The sequence below is a fragment of the Apodemus sylvaticus genome, chromosome 7 (genome assembly GCF_947179515.1).
Source record: "Apodemus sylvaticus chromosome 7, mApoSyl1.1, whole genome shotgun sequence".
Lineage (NCBI taxonomy): Eukaryota > Metazoa > Chordata > Mammalia > Rodentia > Muridae > Apodemus > Apodemus sylvaticus.
This window is the reverse complement of record NC_067478.1, coordinates 54000804-54018853: the sequence shown is the minus strand read 5'-3', so window position 1 is coordinate 54018853 and position 18050 is coordinate 54000804. Positions and strand designations below refer to the sequence as shown.

At 37.8% G+C, this 18050-nt stretch overlaps 1 protein-coding gene across 1 annotated transcript in view; it reads left to right on the top strand.

Moving 5' to 3' along the window:
• The window catches only part of Myo5a (myosin VA), a 159709-nt gene that overhangs the window by 84418 nt on the left and 57241 nt on the right, over positions 1-18050 (top strand). Inside the window, exons 12-18 of the mRNA XM_052187803.1 lie at positions 3173-3313; positions 5228-5353; positions 7789-7872; positions 12265-12426; positions 13546-13643; positions 16379-16465; positions 16545-16653. Of these exons, the coding sequence (XP_052043763.1) occupies positions 3173-3313; positions 5228-5353; positions 7789-7872; positions 12265-12426; positions 13546-13643; positions 16379-16465; positions 16545-16653 (807 nt within the window). The remainder of the gene's footprint in view (positions 1-3172; positions 3314-5227; positions 5354-7788; positions 7873-12264; positions 12427-13545; positions 13644-16378; positions 16466-16544; positions 16654-18050) is intronic.

The following is an 18050-nucleotide window of genomic DNA, read 5'->3' as shown; positions in this document are numbered from 1 at the left end:
GTTTGGAACAATGTTACAAATTGATATAAAAAAAATGTTCAACAGTTATCCCTTATCTGGAATAATGAACATTTGGGGCACATAACTTGAATGAGAGATGCAAGAAGTGGGGCAGGTACTACTATTGAGTCCTTCTATTGTTGTTTAGAAGCCAACTATATGTGGGGTTAAAACTAACACCGTTTACTATGTTAGGAAGATGTCAGGATTTCACAAATGATCTTTACAGTGGGCTGTTTTAACTGAGGCGATGGCAGTGAGTTTTATTTGTTTCTTTCTGGCTTGCTTCCCCTGGCTTGCTCAGCCTGCTTTCTTATGGAATCCAAGGCCACCAGCCCAGGGATGGCACCACCCACAAGGGGTCCTCCCGCCTTGATCACTAATTGAGAAAATGCCTTACAGCTTATTTTTATTTTTATTTTCAGAAAACAAAGATTATTGTTTTTGGTAAAGCTAGAGATAGTACAGTTTATTTTTTAGGTTTTGTTGAGTCCTTTAAAGAAGTTTCAGCCATGGCAGAATACTGTGCTATGTTTAGATGCTACTTGTTTTCAAACTTTATTTTCTATGATATGGAAACCTTTTACATAAAGACCCTAACTGGAGAAAACAAAGACAAAATTAAGAAGTCAGAAAACACTGATAAGCATATTCCTTTTTAACATTTTCTTAAACAGTGATTTCTTATTTTTATTTTATGTGCATTGGTATTTTGCCTACATATGTGTCTGTGTAAGGTTGCTGAATCCTCTGGAACTGGAGTTACAGACAATTGTGAGCTATTGCGTGGATGCTGGGAATTGAACCCTGGCCTTCTGGAAGGGTAGTCAGTGTTCTTAACCTCTGAGCCATATCTCCAGCCCCTTGATTAGTATATTCTTTTAAAATATGAAATAAATACTAAAAAAATAGCAAAGAAAATTTAAAATTTCTGATTGTAGGCAGTCAGATTGGAGTTATATACATTGAGACTAAAGTTTTAACTTTTAAGGAGTTTGACACTGCAAAATATAAGTACTTTGGTAAACATTTAACCATTTTTGTTTAGAAAGTAAAGCTGTTCAATACAGTGAAACAATGTAGAAGTGATCTTTCCAATCTACAGGTTTTCTGTAATAACAGGACTCATTTTTTACCAGTTAAGGATAGCTGTGAGCTACCTGTGAGTACTAGGAACTGAACTTATGGCCTGTGCAAGATCAACAAGTGCGCTTAAATACTGAGCCATCTTTCCAGCCCCCTCTTGTTTACTCCTTTATCAATAAAAATAACAATACATTTGTTAATTAGAATTATAATGGATGATATATACTTTTTTTTTTTTTGAGACTGGCCTGTCCTTGAACTCTGTAGACCAGGCTGGCCTCAAATTCACAGTGATCTTCCTGCTTCTCCCTCCAGAGTGCTGGGATCAAAGGCATGCACTACCATTGCCTGACTTAGATGATCTTTTTGATCGAGGATTATTATTGTAAGTGAACCTTAGCTGAGGTGTTCTGTACATTTCAGCCATGCTTCTTCATGAGGCTCTTGTTACTGACAGCCATGAGCTATAGAAGTCATATCTTATTCATATCATATTCTTTATGATAATAATCTGATAATGACTGACATTTTCTCTTTATTACCATAAGTGTAAAATATAATGGAAAAGTTCCAAGTGCACACAGAGTGAGTGAGAGAATATCAAATGTCTCTGTGTCACCTCTGAGTTCTAAAGTCTGGGGTCCTAGAAGATAGGTATTGTTAGGTCACAGGCACAAAAAGCTAGTTTTTCTAGGGGGAAAAATGGCAACAATAAATGAGACAAAGGATCCAGAAGAAATATGTAAAGAGAAATTTAAGAGCCAGTAGTGATCATTAGTGTCTGTAGTGAGACTAGAAGCTGTGTTGTCAGCCATCTTGGCTGGAGCAGCAGGCTGAAGCAGAGGCCTTCCCCACAGGGACCAGTTTAATGTCTATTCATATTCAGAACTTGATCACATGCCCTTCCCTCAGGAAGCCTACTCAAACACCATATCCAAACTAGATGAGGACCTTTGTCTTTTTCTTTCCTAATATCATAGCACTTGTACTTTTATGTAGGTTTACCTTTTTTTCAAAACCTATTTTATTTAAGGTTCTTAAATGTTTCAGCCCCATCGTCCAAAGGTAGGGGATAAAGGTTAGTAGGAAAAGGGTTTTATGTACCTGTTTAGAAGTAGTTACTCAGGGCGATTCCACTCTTCATTTTTAGCATACCAGCAGTCTAGTTCAATAGCAAACACCAAACATGAATCTGTGGCAGCATGATCTAGCAGAAACAGCAAGGCTTCACCCAGTCTGCATGAGTCTGCAGAAGTGGCCAGAATCAGCTGAAACACCAGAAGTTCTTTGGCACATTTCTCTCTATGAAGTGAAGACCGGCAAAGACCACCAAAGCATGGCATGACATAGCAATGCAAGAGCGTCCTCCCGCTATTTGTGGGGTTCCATTTATGTTCTTTTTGTTGCTAAAAACAACCCTCTCAAGTGTCTGTTTTTAGCAAAACATCACATGCCCTCTCACAAGATAGCTTCCAGGAAAATATCACATGACACAATTAAGTTGTTCTGACCTGAAATTTCCACCTCACTTTTATTCTTTGTAACTTGATTTCTCCTGGTTCTCTCCCAATTCATACATACAGCATCCCTGTCTACTACATCCCTGTTGACTACATACAGTGACTGACACATAGTATAGACTCAGTACGTAGTCTGATTAAAGAGTGAATGGGGATGAGAAGGGGTGATGTGGATGGTGCACATGTATTTAAAAATCACAGGGACTATTGTATTTATCTGCAATTCAAAACATATATAGGCCTGATATGGTGATGTATGCCTGTAATCTCAGCACCTGAAAGGCTAAGGCAGAGTGCAAATTCAAATCTGGCCTGGGCTACATTCAGAATCTTAGGCTAATCTGGTCTACATACCTTTCTCAAACATAACAAAAAAAATTTTTAATTACATGCTTAGATTTATTTATTCATGATGAATGCTTGTAGCTAAGGTTTTCTGTACATTTCAGACATACTTCTTCATGAGTCTATTGTTACTGACAGCCATGAGCTATAGAAGTGTGCTCCTTGATTACATTCTTTATGATAATAATCTGATAATGACTGCCATTTTCTCTTTATTTCAGCATGTCTTCAAATTGGAACAGGAGGAATATATGAAGGAACAAATTCCATGGACACTCATAGATTTCTATGATAATCAGCCTTGTATCAATCTTATAGAATCTAAACTGGGCATTCTCGATTTGCTGGATGAGGAATGTAAGGTGATTATAATTTTCTGAAGTACTTAGCCTGTTGTGATAGATGGATCAAGGCTACAGGACACTGTCGGTGCAAGCAGAAACTCTTCAGTATGTTATTGTGACAAGTCAGGGGCCCCTCATTCATTCTGAAGAGACATTAGACCCCAATGGTTCTTTTAAATTTTTTATTATTTAACTGCATGTGTGCATATATGTTTATGTTTGATGCACATGTGCCACTACACAGTTGGTGTTCAAAACAACTTTGAGGAGCCAGTTCCCTCCTCCCACTGTGGGCTGTGGGGATGTCCTGAGGTCATCAGGCTTGTGTACCCTGCGTTTTTACCTGATGAGCCTCTCACTGGCCCCAACGCCAAGGATTGTAATTAAAAATGAAACTAGGAGAATTTTTTCCCCTTCTGTTTTTGGCTGACCACAGATTGACAGCTGTTACTGCTTTTTATCATTTTTGATTTTAATGTTTAATGTTCTTGATCAGCAGAATATATTGAAATTCAAGAAACTGCCCCAAAATTATTTTGAATAATAGTTCTAAATAGTAATAAGTTTTGAATATTTGTTACTGACATAAATAATAATAATTTTATTTATTTATTTATTTATTTATTTATTGGTTTTTTGAGACAGGGTTTCTCTGTGTAGCCCTGGATGTCCTGGAACTCACTCTGTAGACTGGGCTGGCCTCGAACTCAGAAATCTGCCTGCCTCTGCCTCCCGAGTGCTGGGATTAAAGGCGTGCGCCACCACTGCCTGACTAATAATCATTTTATTTGCTTTAACATTTAAGGCTGTAGCATGCTAGAAAATCATTGACTTTTCCACTTTATTACTGAAGGACCTTAGGCAAATCTTTATTTCTTAATCTTCTTTTACTTTATATACAATAAATCACAGCTTATCTTGTGTTAACCCTTATAAGGAGCCAGACTTAGTGTTAAGAATGTATATGGGGCTACTGAGATGGCTCAGCGGGTAAAACACTTCCTATTACAGATCTGACAGCCTGAATTCAATCCCCAGATCCCACAGTAGAAGGGTATGGCATGCACTTGCCCTCAAGTATACATAATTATAATAAATAAAAATTGAGGATTCTTTTTGTTTTTAGAAAAGAATGCATGTGATAAAAAGTGTAGTCATTCTTATTTGAGATTAAAAATAAGAAAGCAAAGCAAAAATGGTATCCTGCTTTTACCAATATCAATCAAGCAGGCTAATGTACATTTGATACCTTTCATTTATTGAGACTAAGTTAATGTTACATGTATACATTTGATGAAGGACAAGAATTTATATAACATATTTTATAGGAAAGCAGAATCATAAACATGTGCCTTTTGACCTGGAAGTTTAACCTATAAGTATCCTTACAAATATATTGAAAGTGTGTATATATAAGAATATGACACTTGAAATAATAAAAAGTTAGTAGCAGCTTAATGATCATAAGTAAGACCGGGAAATGTAAGGAGTATATTGAATGAGCTCACTCAAGTACATGTCTTAAAAACAGGAAACAAGTTGTAAAGTTTCTGGAAATGGCAAGAGGAGACTACCAGTTCATACCTTTCTGGATTAAATTAATATTTCACTGTGTATAAATGTTACTTCCATTTAACAATTTAAAACAATAAAGTATGCCTAATAGTTGTATTTCACCTTTACCTTGTAAAGCCTTTATTGTGTTAAAAAAAATTAAATATTGATGACTCCTGGTTTAGGCAGATTGTCATTCACATGTTGTATCTGGTCACCCCAAGGAAGGTCTCAGCCACGACCTTCAATGGAGGTTAGCTGGTGTTGATGAGAATAAAGAATGAATTTTTAGGTTGAACGTAGGAACTGGTGTCTTGTTGCTGATGTCACAGAAGACCTTTAGCACTCAGTCACTTCACTTTCTTTTTTTCTCCCAAGATGCCTAAAGGCACAGATGACACATGGGCCCAAAAACTGTACAATACCCATTTGAACAAATGCGCCCTCTTTGAGAAGCCCCGCATGTCAAACAAAGCTTTCATCATCAAACATTTTGCTGACAAAGTAAGGAAACCTTTTGTCACTTTTCCTTTTCTATACTTTACATTGAATTATAATAAAAATCATTAGTCAAGTACTGGTCGGTTTTTTGCAGCACTTGCTTTCTTTAAAGTCCTTTCAGAGAAAACAGTCTTTCGTACTTGGTTTTCTCCTACTGTAACTTGAGTCGGATCACATATTAAATAAATATGGGTCGCAAGTCTTTGTCTGAAATTTTGAAATCCAAGAAACTGAAAACCAAAAAGTGTTTTCATAACTTGTTTAGCACCCAAACCTGATCTCTGGCTTGAACTAACATGAGATCTATTTATAATTTTTAGCCTAATTGAGGGGGGTATTTGTGTGTTTAAGTATGGATATATTCATGTAATTTATGGTGTGAATTAATTCATTTAATTCATGACTTTATTAAACTTTTTGGTAGTACTAAAATGGTGCATACACATACTACATCTCTTGAATGTATGTGTACTTGTAAAGGGCTCACAGGTTTCATAACAGAGACTGGACTTTTGTCACCTGTGAAAGCATGGTGACACATTCTTCACAATTCTATAGTTCCAGTAGCAAGTCAGGGACTGTGGGACTAGTTTACATTGCAAGGAAGTTATGGGACAGGCTGTGTTGTGAGATTTCTGAAGGCCTCTTTATGAATAGAATTTTCTGATTGTCTAGTCCTAGCTTGAAACCTGTGGGTGACTAAGGAGATCTAAGGAGTATAAGATGAGGAACCCCTTGAGTGGGACAGTTTTGGGGTTTTAGAAGAAAACGAATTCTCAAGTAGTCCCAGTTTACCAGATTATTCAGTATTTGCCCATCTTCTCCTCTGTCCATCATCAGCTCTTCACGTATTCCCAGCCTCTCTTCATGTGGTCTTTTCCCTCCTTAGAACAGTGGTTCTCACCCTTCCTAGTGCTGTGACCCTTTAATATAGTTCTTCATGTTGTGGTGACCCCAACCATATAATTATTTTTGTTCTTCCTTTATAACTGTAACTTTGCTACTGTTATGAATCCTAATGTAAATCTCTGTGTTTTCCAGTGGTCTTAGGCGACTTCTTTTTTTTTTTTTTGGATTTGGTTTTTTCGAGACAGGGTTTCTCTGTATAGCCCTGGCTGTCCTGGAACTCACTCTGTAGACCAGGCTCGAACTCAGAAATCCGCCTTCCTCTGCCTCCCAGAGTGCTGGGATTACAGGCGTGAGCCATCACCACCCGGCCTTAGGCGACTTCTTAAAAGGGTCATTCCATCCCCAAAAGAGTCATGACCCACAGGTTGAAAAAAGCTGCCTCAGAGGAACACTTCTGCTTATGCAGATGGTTCACTAGCTTAGACTATATACTGGGTCAGCTTGCAAGGAGCTCTCTTTGGTCATGGGGGAGAAAATCAGCTTACAAGTCTGCATGCACATGAACTGATAGAGCATTTTGATCTCAGTTATCAGCAATCACTACCACTGTTCAGAAATTGGTATTTGTCAACTTACTAGAGTTTATATATTCCTTTTTTTATTCTACTGTTTTCAATAGTTGTTTTATTAAGCTAGCATATAAGATAATAGATTTTTTTTGGTGAGGGACAAGGTCTATGAACCTAAGGCTGGCCTTAAACTTACTGTATAGCTGAGGCCAACCTTGGACTCCTAATCCTCCTGCCTCTACCTCATATGTGCTGGAATTCTTGGATTTCATTTTATCCTTTTTCTTACATACTCTGTTCTCATTTATCCCTATCCTCCATTTCTTTCCACAGTCCCCTGCCCTCCTCTGTGGCCCCGTTTCCTATCTGGCAGCCCCAGTTCTGCCCTCATACATTACATTCATGTCACACATATGCTATTACCTTTTCTTTTTCCCCCACTGTCAGCTCTTCTTTCCTGTTATGCTCCCTTTTCTACTTTCATGACCTACATTAATATGTGTGCATGTATACACATGCACACACAATTGAAATGTAGCATCCACATAGGAGGGAAGACATTTGGGTTTTTTTTGTTTGTTTGATTTGGCTTATTTCATTCAACATAATGATTTCCATGTGTATCAGTTTTCCTGAAAATGTCATGATTTCACTTTTATTGTGGCTGAATAAAACTCCATTGTATGTATATACCACATGTTATTTATCCATTCGTCTGTGGATGGACATAGAGACTGGTTCCACTTCTTAGCTGTTATGATTAATGCAGCAATAAGCATGAATGTATAAGTAGCTCTTATAGTAGGAATTGAGTACTTTGTGTTTATTTCCCCAGGTTTGCTATAGTGAATTATCACACCTCTCCCTGGAAATAGCATTGATCTCTTAGAAATAACTGATGGTACCACTTGCTGAGAGCTAGTCATAGAGTCTGGGCAAATATATATGGTTTTGTTGATGACTATATCTATTCCAAAGTGTTGTCAGTTAGGAGCTATTTTTTTTTTCATGTGATTTCAGGTGGAGTACCAGTGTGAAGGTTTTCTTGAAAAGAATAAAGACACCGTTTTTGAAGAACAAATTAAAGTTCTTAAGTCAAGCAAGGTAAACTTACTCTTATCAGGATATGGTCCATAAACTGTTAATTACTTCAGCACTAATTTTTTAATAATAATTACTATTTTTCTAGCAAAATCAGTTTTCTTTACCGATTTTAATTTGTCAAATGTATGGCACTTAATACATGTCAGGTCCTGAATAGAGTACCATTCAGATGTTGACAGTGTGATTCTTACAGCGAGGTAGCACATTAGTCTCATCTTACACACAAGTCAGCTGAGGTGTTGGGGCTGATGACTGGCAGGTTAAACTCAGACTGTCCTGCGCAGAACCTGCTCTTCACCACTCTGCCATGTGGCCTCTCAGCTCCTTGTGAAATCATTGTCTCCACAGTGGTTCTACATTCTCCTGCAATGACTGCACTCTTTGTGGGAGACTCAGAGAAGGTTTTTCTGCTGTGTCATTTTGAGGTACTCACTAGAAATGTGGCCTTATTGTACTCCATCCAAGGGAAGATTAACTCTGGGTCATCATGAGTGTAGTTCTAGATGTGACCCAAAATGTTTGAATTATTTTTTCATACAAACAATACTAGATCACTGCTTTTCACTAGGAAAACGAATATTCCAGATGGTAAGGAAGTATGGTCACATTGCTTATTAAGCTAGTCTGTACCTCCACCTGTTGACCTTTATCTGGAAAGGATGGAAGAGGGGCACACTGTCAGCCTACAGGAGCAAACCAGGAAGCCAGTTACTTGATGCTGTAAATACTTGCTAAAAGGTAACAATATTCATGTGGATCTCAAAGATTATTGATTGGCACTCTTGTTTTTCTGTCTTATTCCAAGAGAATCCTCTTAGCATCTGTAGAATAGTATATGGACAATAGGATCCTTGTTTTTAAAATAACAACTTTTTATCATCAATCGTGTTAATAATATAAAGATCACATAAAGACCAAATCCTAGTCTTAACCCTCAGAGATGAGTCAGATATCCATAGACAAATCATTTACCCTCAACAAGAATTGATTATTAATGTTTTTTAACTTGTAAGATTGATGTGCAAAGCAAACTTTTTTTACAGTGAGTATCATAAGTGTGGTTCAAAAGTTTTATCTTATAATCTATAAGATAAGCATGACATCTGTTAATACTTGGTCAAAATAATTTAGCTTAAACAAAGCATAGATTTTCTTCTAGATGTACCTATTATCAGCTTTGTCTTTATTCTGATTTAATTTCCTGTTTGGCTAGTAGGTCCAATCATTAGAAGTTGGCAATGTATTGGGAAGAGGCTGTGTTTCAGTGTTGCAGTTGAAGTGGGAATAGTTTGTGATTTACATGAGTTCAGAGGCTTTTCTTGTTCACAGTCTTTGCAGCAATTCAACCAAAAGACCTGAACTTTATCTTCTCTCTGAACCTGGTGTGAAGCAGGTGTAATGTAGTACCAGTTTGTTCTCATGGAAGGACTAATTTATTTGAATTTGTGCTGTGTGTTATGAACAGATTTTTTGTGATAATAAAATGTAAAATCATTTGTGTCTGTTTTAGATATATTTTGCTTAAAATGTCAATTAGAGATAGCCAGGTAGAAATGTCATATGGGAGGTGGGGAAATGAAGGTAGGTCAAAGGGAAAGGCAGAGCAGGTAATAGAAATGCTGTAGGCTTCAGAACTTGATGCTTGTTAAAACCATGAAACTGGGTGTTATTGCTCAAGAGAGGATGTAGATTAAAAATGCTGTAGCCAGATGTCCCAATTAAGAGGCTACCAGAGGAGTTGTCTGGAACAAAATTAAGAAAAATGGCCTGTGAAGAAGCACTGTCTTAAGAATACATTATAGATTCCAATACAACAACTGAAAGTTTATGCTGTGTGTGCATGCTCAAGAATCAGTACTGTGTGGAGGAAAGAAGACAATCTGAGGCCATCCTTAGGAATATAGTATACCTCCTTTGAGATGTAGTCTTTCATTGTCTTGGAGCTAACCAGTAACCTGGCTGACCAGTGAAACCCAGGGACCCTAATGTTTTCTGCTCCCTAGTAGTGTTATAAGCATGTGCCACTAGCCCAAAATTTTCATGACTGCTGGAGTTCAAACTCAGCAAGACAAGCATTTTGCCAGTTGAGTCACACTCCCCACACCCAGCAGTGTTTGGTTTTATTATTGTTTCCTTGTTGAGACAGGATGTCATTTAGTCTAGGCTGGCCTCAGAGTATGTAGGATGTGCAACTGAGGTTGGCTTTGAACTCTGAACATCCTCCATTTACCTCCTACGTCTTAAGACTACAGACATATGTGCCACCACACCAAACTGCTTAACTGGGCTTTGCTGTATAGCCCAGGTCGTTGTAAAATGCAGGACCTTTGTGCCTTCCAAAGTGCGGGGTTATAAGTGTGGTCACACAGTGCCTAGAGATCCAGTGTTAAAAAAATAAAAGGTAATTTAGGGAATTTTAGTTTAGAATTTCTATTAAAAGTAACCCAGTCTCAAAAGATCAATCATGGTATATACTCACTGATAAGTGGATATTAGCCTAGAAATGTGGAGTACCCAAGACATAATCCACATATTAATTGATGTCCAAGAGGAACGGAGGAGTGGCCCCTGGTTCTGGAAAGACTCAGTGCAGCAGTATAGGGGAATACCAGAACAGGGACGTGAGAAGGGTTGGATGGGGGAATAGGGGGAGGGAAGAGGGCTTATGGGACTTTCTGGGAGTGGGGAGCCAGAAAAGGGGAAATCATTTGAAATGTAAATAAAAAATATATCGAATATAAAAATTAAAAAAAGTAATCCTACCCTTAAATGTGAGGGGGGATTGCGCACGCGTGCATGTGAATATGTGTGTGTGTTCTGAACTTGGAAAACTAATCTGTTTTCTGGTAGATAGTGTAGATGTCAAGTTAAATTGTAGCACTTTTTAGTAAATATTGCATGGTCACCCAGTTCTTCTAAACTTTTCACAGAAAAGAGATTAAAAATGAAGTTTTGGCAACTGCTTATGTGGAACCAGCAGTTTATTTGGGAATGATATCATAGCTAGGACTTTGTAGTACATGGCCTATCACAGAATCATCTAGATTCTGATTCCAATGCTGAGTTTTCATATATGGCTACTACGAACTAATTTTTTTCTCTGCAGTGTGGGTCTATTTTTGTCATACAAGATAATGTTAAAACAGTTCTTATGTATAGCTAACCTTGCTAGATAACATTACGTTAAATATTCCCCAAAACAAGAAATAGATTTGCTTATTTAACAAGCAGCTCTAATTATGTTGTGTTCATCATAAATAACTTCCTTAACTACCCTGATGGGTTTTTTGTGTGTTTGTTTAGTTTTTCTTTTTTGTGGTACTGAGGATTTAGTCTATGACCTCATATTTGACAAAGGAGCTCTCTGGAATACTAAACCGTATACATTTATAGAATATGAAATCATATGACTTTGTTTTTCAGTAAAAGTGGCCTCATAGGAAATTATTTGCTAATCTGAGATTAGTAAATAATTATAAGTGTGTACAAAAGACTAATTTTATTAATATGGAATATAACAGTGTTAGAAAGATGAATCCACATAGCAAGATGTTGCTGTAGACTAGTTTAGGTCTCTTGTTTGAGGAATGTTCATCCAACTGTATTCACTTATAAAAGATAAATGCCTTTAATCGCACCACTTGTAAGGGAGAGGCAGGCAGATCTCTGAGTTTAAGATCAGCCTGATCTACAGAGCTAGTTCCTATCTTGACAAACATGATTATGGTAATTATGCTAAAGTTCTAAATTTCTTAAAATCAAATATGCATACTCATAGTATAATCACAGAGTTTTCTCCTTTTCTATACAATTCAAATTATTTTATTAAAGTTATTAATTCATCATTAGTGAAAGCTTGTTCTAACGCCTTCCTGTGAAACTTTCAGGTGTTTCTGAGTTGCCTACTACTGCAGATATCTGGGGACCTAGACTAGTCCTTTGTTTCTGCTGCATAAGACCTCTGGTAGAACTGAGATGATAAATTCAGTCTTTCAATTAATATTTTCTCATGAAACAACTATAGTTCAAAGCCAGTTATATGTTTAATTGACATTGTTTTTTGATTAGTTAGATTTTCAAGTCAGTATATATATAGTCATTTTAAGTTTGCTCCACCACAAATATTTTTTTCACTGTTCAGGAATAATTGCTTATTAGAAGCATCTATAATGTATCTTCTACAAAGGCTTACCTTTCAGTTGGTGTTTAGGGTATAATGTTATTGTTGTTTTTGTTTGGTTTGGGGGAGTGTCTTCTTTGGAGAGGTCTTGAAGTTACTCTGTTACTAAGTCTGGCCTGGAATTCATGATCCTCCTATCTCTATCTCTTCCCTGGTGGGAGCCTCAGCTCCTGGGTCTAGAGTATAACTTTCTTTTACTGTTTATGACTCAGTTTAAGATGCTACCAGAGCTATTTCAAGATGATGAGAAGGCCATCAGTCCCACCTCTGCCACCTCCTCAGGGCGCACTCCGCTCACTCGCGTTCCTGTAAAGCCCACCAAGGGCCGCCCTGGTCAGACGGCCAAAGAGCACAAGAAGACAGTGGGACATCAGGTAAGCACAGGGGCTGCCACTGCCAGACTGCTCCTCCTCAGCTTCCACAGAGCCTCAGGCCTTCCTTCTTCAGCCTTGTGGAAGGATCTTCCTGTGAAGACAGACCAGAAGCTGTGGAAACACTTAGACTTTACCCATCTCAGATTCAAAACTGTACACCAGCCCTTCCCAAAATAATTTTCACTGTATCTCAGTTCCTCTAATGCATATCGCATCTCAGATCACTGTCTTTCTTCTATTCTTGGTTTTCTCATCTCTGTATTTATATAGAGCATCCATCAGCTTCCTCAGTACAAGAAAATACCCTCTCCTTCCTTGCATGTATTTTTCTCTGTGGGGAATGGGAAACATTCCATACAAGCTTAGTTCATGAACGTAGGTATGGCTCTTGGAGGGAAGTGGTACACAGTCAGCATAGAGCATGATAGGAACAGGGCCTGTGGATCCACAACCTCCTGTCCTGACCCCATGTCCCTAATGTTGGTTCCTTCAGTCTGTTCTCTGCTCATTGGTTATATAATTAAGGAATCTGCTGCTTTTTTAGTATTGTGTAGCAAGAGTTCATACCTTAATAATTAAATGGCCCTAGCAACAAAATTATAAGTCACATATAATGGAACTTACAACAAGAAGCTATAGAGAAAGGAGTACATGCATATTCGGCAGAATGAACATGTGGAGTTTAGGCAAATATAACTGAAAACCCTAGAATTCTTGTTTCGTTGGGAGTGATTACTCCCCTATGAAGATGACTTTAAATTCTTAGTTTATGAATCTCTATTTATGTCATCTTCAGTATGTTTTCTTTCTATCTTTCTTTTTTTCTTTTTCTTTTTTTCTCTTTTTTTCTTTTTCTTTTTCTTTTCCTTTTTTATTTATTTATTTATTTATTTTTATTTTTCAAGACAGGGCTTCTCTGTATAGCCCCGATTGTCCTGGAACTCACTCTGTAGACCAGGCTGGCCTTGAACTCAAATATCTGCCTGCCTCTGCCTCCCAGAGTGCTGGGATTACAGGTGTGAGGTACCACCGCCTGGCTCATCTTCAGTATGTGAAAGAAGAATTTTAAATTGTCCTTGATCTCTAACAAAACTAATTTTTTTAACCCTTTTCATGCAGTTTCGAAACTCCCTTCACCTGCTTATGGAAACCCTTAATGCCACTACTCCTCACTATGTACGCTGTATTAAGCCTAATGATTTCAAGTTTCCATTCACGTAAGTCAAAGTGAACAAAGGAGAAATACTTTGGGGGAAGATCTTCATATCTTCTAGAGGGAAGCTACTTCTCAAAATTTCCAGTTTTTGTTTCCTTTTGACAATATGAAAACTAATTAGCATTTAGCTTTCTAAGGATTTGAAAATTTGAGGCAAATATGAATCTTTGGTTCTGGTTTTCTGTCTGGTTCCAGCTCTGTTGGAGATCTTTCTAGCCTTTTGATAATTTGGACATCAGTTAAAAACAGAGCTGGCTGGGCTAAGGCTTCTCTGGCCAAAGCTTACCTGGTACTTTTTATCTGTTGAAGCCAGAGAATGTTTATCAAAATTTCATTCTATTTCATATACCAAGTCAGAGGTGAAAATGAATCTCTGGGGATAATTTCAAAATATAAATATTTCTCTACATTTAAAAGTAATCCATATATGTTGTTGGGATAGTTTTCAGGAGCTAATGCTAGGAGATAAGCAGTGTGAATTGCCATAGCATTTATTCTGTGTGTGTGTGTGTGTGTGTGTGTGTGTGTGTGTGTGTGTGTGTGTGAAAGGGAGACAAACAGTAACAAGGTCAGATCACATGCTATAATTGCTACTTCATTGCTGCTTTTAACATCATTGATTGTGGACAGTTCCTAGATTAGTATTTAAAGACCTACATTATTGATTGAATGGCTGCAGAGTATCTTATGGTATAGATAGTCCACAATCTATTTAAATCATCCACTATGGATTAATTATTTAGGTTGTTATAACAGTTAAAGTATGCTTCAATTAAATTACAATTACATCCCTTTCCTCCCTTCCAGTTGCCCTTTCTCAAACCCTTCCTATGTTCCATAACAACAATTTTTAACAAATATGTTTTGCCAACTATTTCTGTACATCCTTAAGATAACATGATTCTAGAGGGATTTGTGGGTGCAAATACCAAACATATGATTTGATCATTATGCATATGAATTGAAATATCATATTTTACTACATAAATAACCACAGATACCATGGACCAATAAGAATTTTTAAATATATTTTTGAAAGAACAGGCATGAGGCTATAGAGATGGCTTAGCTCTTAAGAGCACTGATTGCTCTTTTATGGTTCCTGGGTTTATTTCCCTGCACCCTGATGATAGCTCACAGTCATCTGTCACTCAGTTTCAGGTCATATGATACCTTCTTCTAGCCTCTGAGCCCAAGTCATGCAACCGTTATATAGATATACATACAGGCAAACATCAATTTATACCTAATAAAATATAAATAAATAAGTAGACAAAAAATAAACTAGCCATATATACTCAAGGTTGCAGCTTCTATTGTACAGTGTATGGGTGAGTATGGTCTTGCTGGTGCTTCTGTGCAGATTCTGCCTTAGATTTCAGGTTAGTTCTGCAAGACCGCCATATTCTTCCTCATCATCTAGATCCTTTCCCTTGGAGGAAGTGGGAGCAGGAAGAAGTTGCCACCCTGACTGTGAACTTGTATTAGCAAGCCCTGTCTCCTACCAGCAATCAAAGACCTGAGAAGACAGTATAGGAATGGGCTTGGATAGATGCTCAGAGCTTAATCAGACTCAGAGCTTACTACCAACAGAAGTAGTCACCTGGCTAGAAGAATTTTCTGATGCTCCTTTGATGTCCTTTTGACATTAACATGCCTTTTTTTTTTTAGTGTCTTAGTTCATTTTCTGTTTAACATAACAAAAATGCCATGACCAAGGCAACGTATAAAAGAAACTAATTTGGGGCTTAGAGTTGCAGAGTATTAGAGTCCAGGACCATCATTGTGGGGAACATGGCATGAGACAAGCTGGCATGATGTTGCACCAGTGCTGAGAGCTCACATTCTGATGAACAAGCATGATACAGAAAGAAGCAAGGAAACCCCAGTGACGTACTGTCTCCAATAAGGGCACACCTCATAATCCTTCCTAAGCATTTCCATTAACTGGGAACCAAACATTGAAATATATGAGCATATGGGGGTCATTTTCATTCAAACCATCTTTATGATGAAATAAAAGTGAAATGCAATACAAAATAAGTATTTTTCATTGCTTTGAATACCACAGTGCTTCATATGTGCACAGTAAGTAGCTTATAGAAGAACAGAGTTGTTAGGTTTTTTTAAATAATTGAATGGGGTATGTTTAATTTGTCCTTTCAGGTTCATTGATCTTCATCCCAGGGGAGGGAGGTTCATGTGCTCAGCTGATGACATCTGAGCATTTTCCATCAGGCTAAGCCATAATTACACACTTATTACAAGATGGGCACAGTGAGGGGAACCCTGTCTTTATCTTAAGTATGTTCAGTGAACTTTCTGTTGAGATTGTAGTGTGACAACTGGAGGAACTATCCCAGCTCTTTATTTTTACTGCTATCTCTTTGCTGCTGTTTTTTTTTTAAATATTTATTTGTTTATTATATCTAAGTACACTGTAGCTGTCTTCAGACACCAGAAGACAGCATCAGATCTTTTTACGGATGGTTGTGAGCCACCATGTGGGTGCTGGGATTTGAACTCAGGACCTTTCAGTGAACTTTCAGTGTTGGTATACGCTGAGCCATCTCTACAGCCCCTTTGCTGCTATTTCATGGAGTTTTCCATTTTGATCACCGTTCCAGCTTTTGAATGCTTTGTTTTCTAGTTTATCTACTTGGCTGTTGACAAGATAATTTAACCCTAGAAGGTCTAGGTCTTTTGTGACCTAACAGTTTTTGTTTCTTCACGCAGATTTGATGAGAAGAGGGCAGTGCAGCAGCTAAGAGCATGTGGTGTCTTGGAGACCATCCGGATCAGCGCAGCAGGGTTTCCCTCACGGTGAGCCTAGGCTTCCAGTGGAACTGAGCCTTCTGCGAGCAGTTCTTGAATAATAAGCTCATATGGGATTCTTTTCTAGGTGGACTTATCAAGAGTTTTTCAGCCGGTACCGGGTCCTAATGAAGCAAAAAGATGTGCTGGGAGATAGAAAGCAAACATGCAAGAATGTGTTAGAGAAACTGATATTGGTGAGAATGGTTTTCACTTAACTGTTTCTGGAAAAGTCTTGTCATTCTGAGCAGAAAGGCCCTGCAAACTTCTGTGTTAAACAGCATAACCCAGATTATTTGAGGGTAGTTAAATAGGGAAACACCTGACATAAGGTCATTCACTGTGTTTAGTGTGATAGAAGGAACTGGATCCTGATAGCTAGCACCATACAGCTGTTATAAAGGCTTCACTTGAACTTGAGGTACAGTCCTTTAGATAGTTTGATCATTGTCAACAAAAATGTTTTCAGTACTTAGTTATGGAAAACACCAGACAAAATTAAGGGGGAAAGTCCATTTTTATTTTTAAAGACAACACATTTCAAAGATGAGCACTTAGATTATGTCACATCCATATTGGGTAAGAACTGGAGAAATGGCTCAGTAGAAGAGCTTATTCTTGGCTCAAGAGGACGATTCACTTTCCAGGACCCACATGTAGTGGCTGGCCCACGACCACCTGTAAGTCTGGCTCCCAAGAGAGCCAACATGTCTGGCCTTCTCGGCCACTCACACTTTCTACATCAATATCCTTGCAGAAAGGATATGCATATGCATACAAATAACTGAAAATCTTAAAATAATAAACATGACCAAATAAAATGCAGAGGAAGCAGGAGAGAAATCAAAGGAAGTCAAAACCATATCCATTATGAAGAGGAAGAATAATTTCATGAGGTGTGTGATCTGAGTCAGGCACTGAAGAATGGGTAAGTCTGGTTAAAATGGGATAAAATGGAACTAAGCTATAAAAAAGTAGAAAATACAGAATTTGCTAATGTGGCTGAAGAAATGTTTTAGGATTCTTTCTTGCTTGCAGAGGACTTGAGTTCGATTCCCAGTACCCAGACTGGGTGGCTTGCAGCTGCAACTCCAACTCCAGGAGATCTAATGCCTTCTTCTGATTTATGTGGGCACCATACATATACTCATATAGACATATACACATAATAAAAGAAATCTTCAGAGCTAGAGAGAGCTGCAGTTAAAAACGCTTGTAGAGGACCTAGGTGTGGTTCCCAGTACCCACATGACATATCACACATGGCTTACCATAACCATCCTTCAAGTTCTGAGGGGTCCAGCATCTTCTTTGGACTCCGTAGATACTAGTCACAACAAAGTAAACTTTGTTGGTCTGGGATGGGCCCAATAATTTGACAACCTGCTTCCCTATGCTTTTTTTTTCCTATTCTGTAGATAGAACCCAGGCCTTTGCATACGCTAGACAAATATTGTACCACTGAGCTAAATCCCATTCTCATTTGCATTTCTAACAGTTCCCTTGGCCTACACAATACATGTAAAAAATTTCTAATCTAAGTTTTGATAAATTTGAGATTTATGAAGTGATTGCTTAAAAATTATTTTTCTTG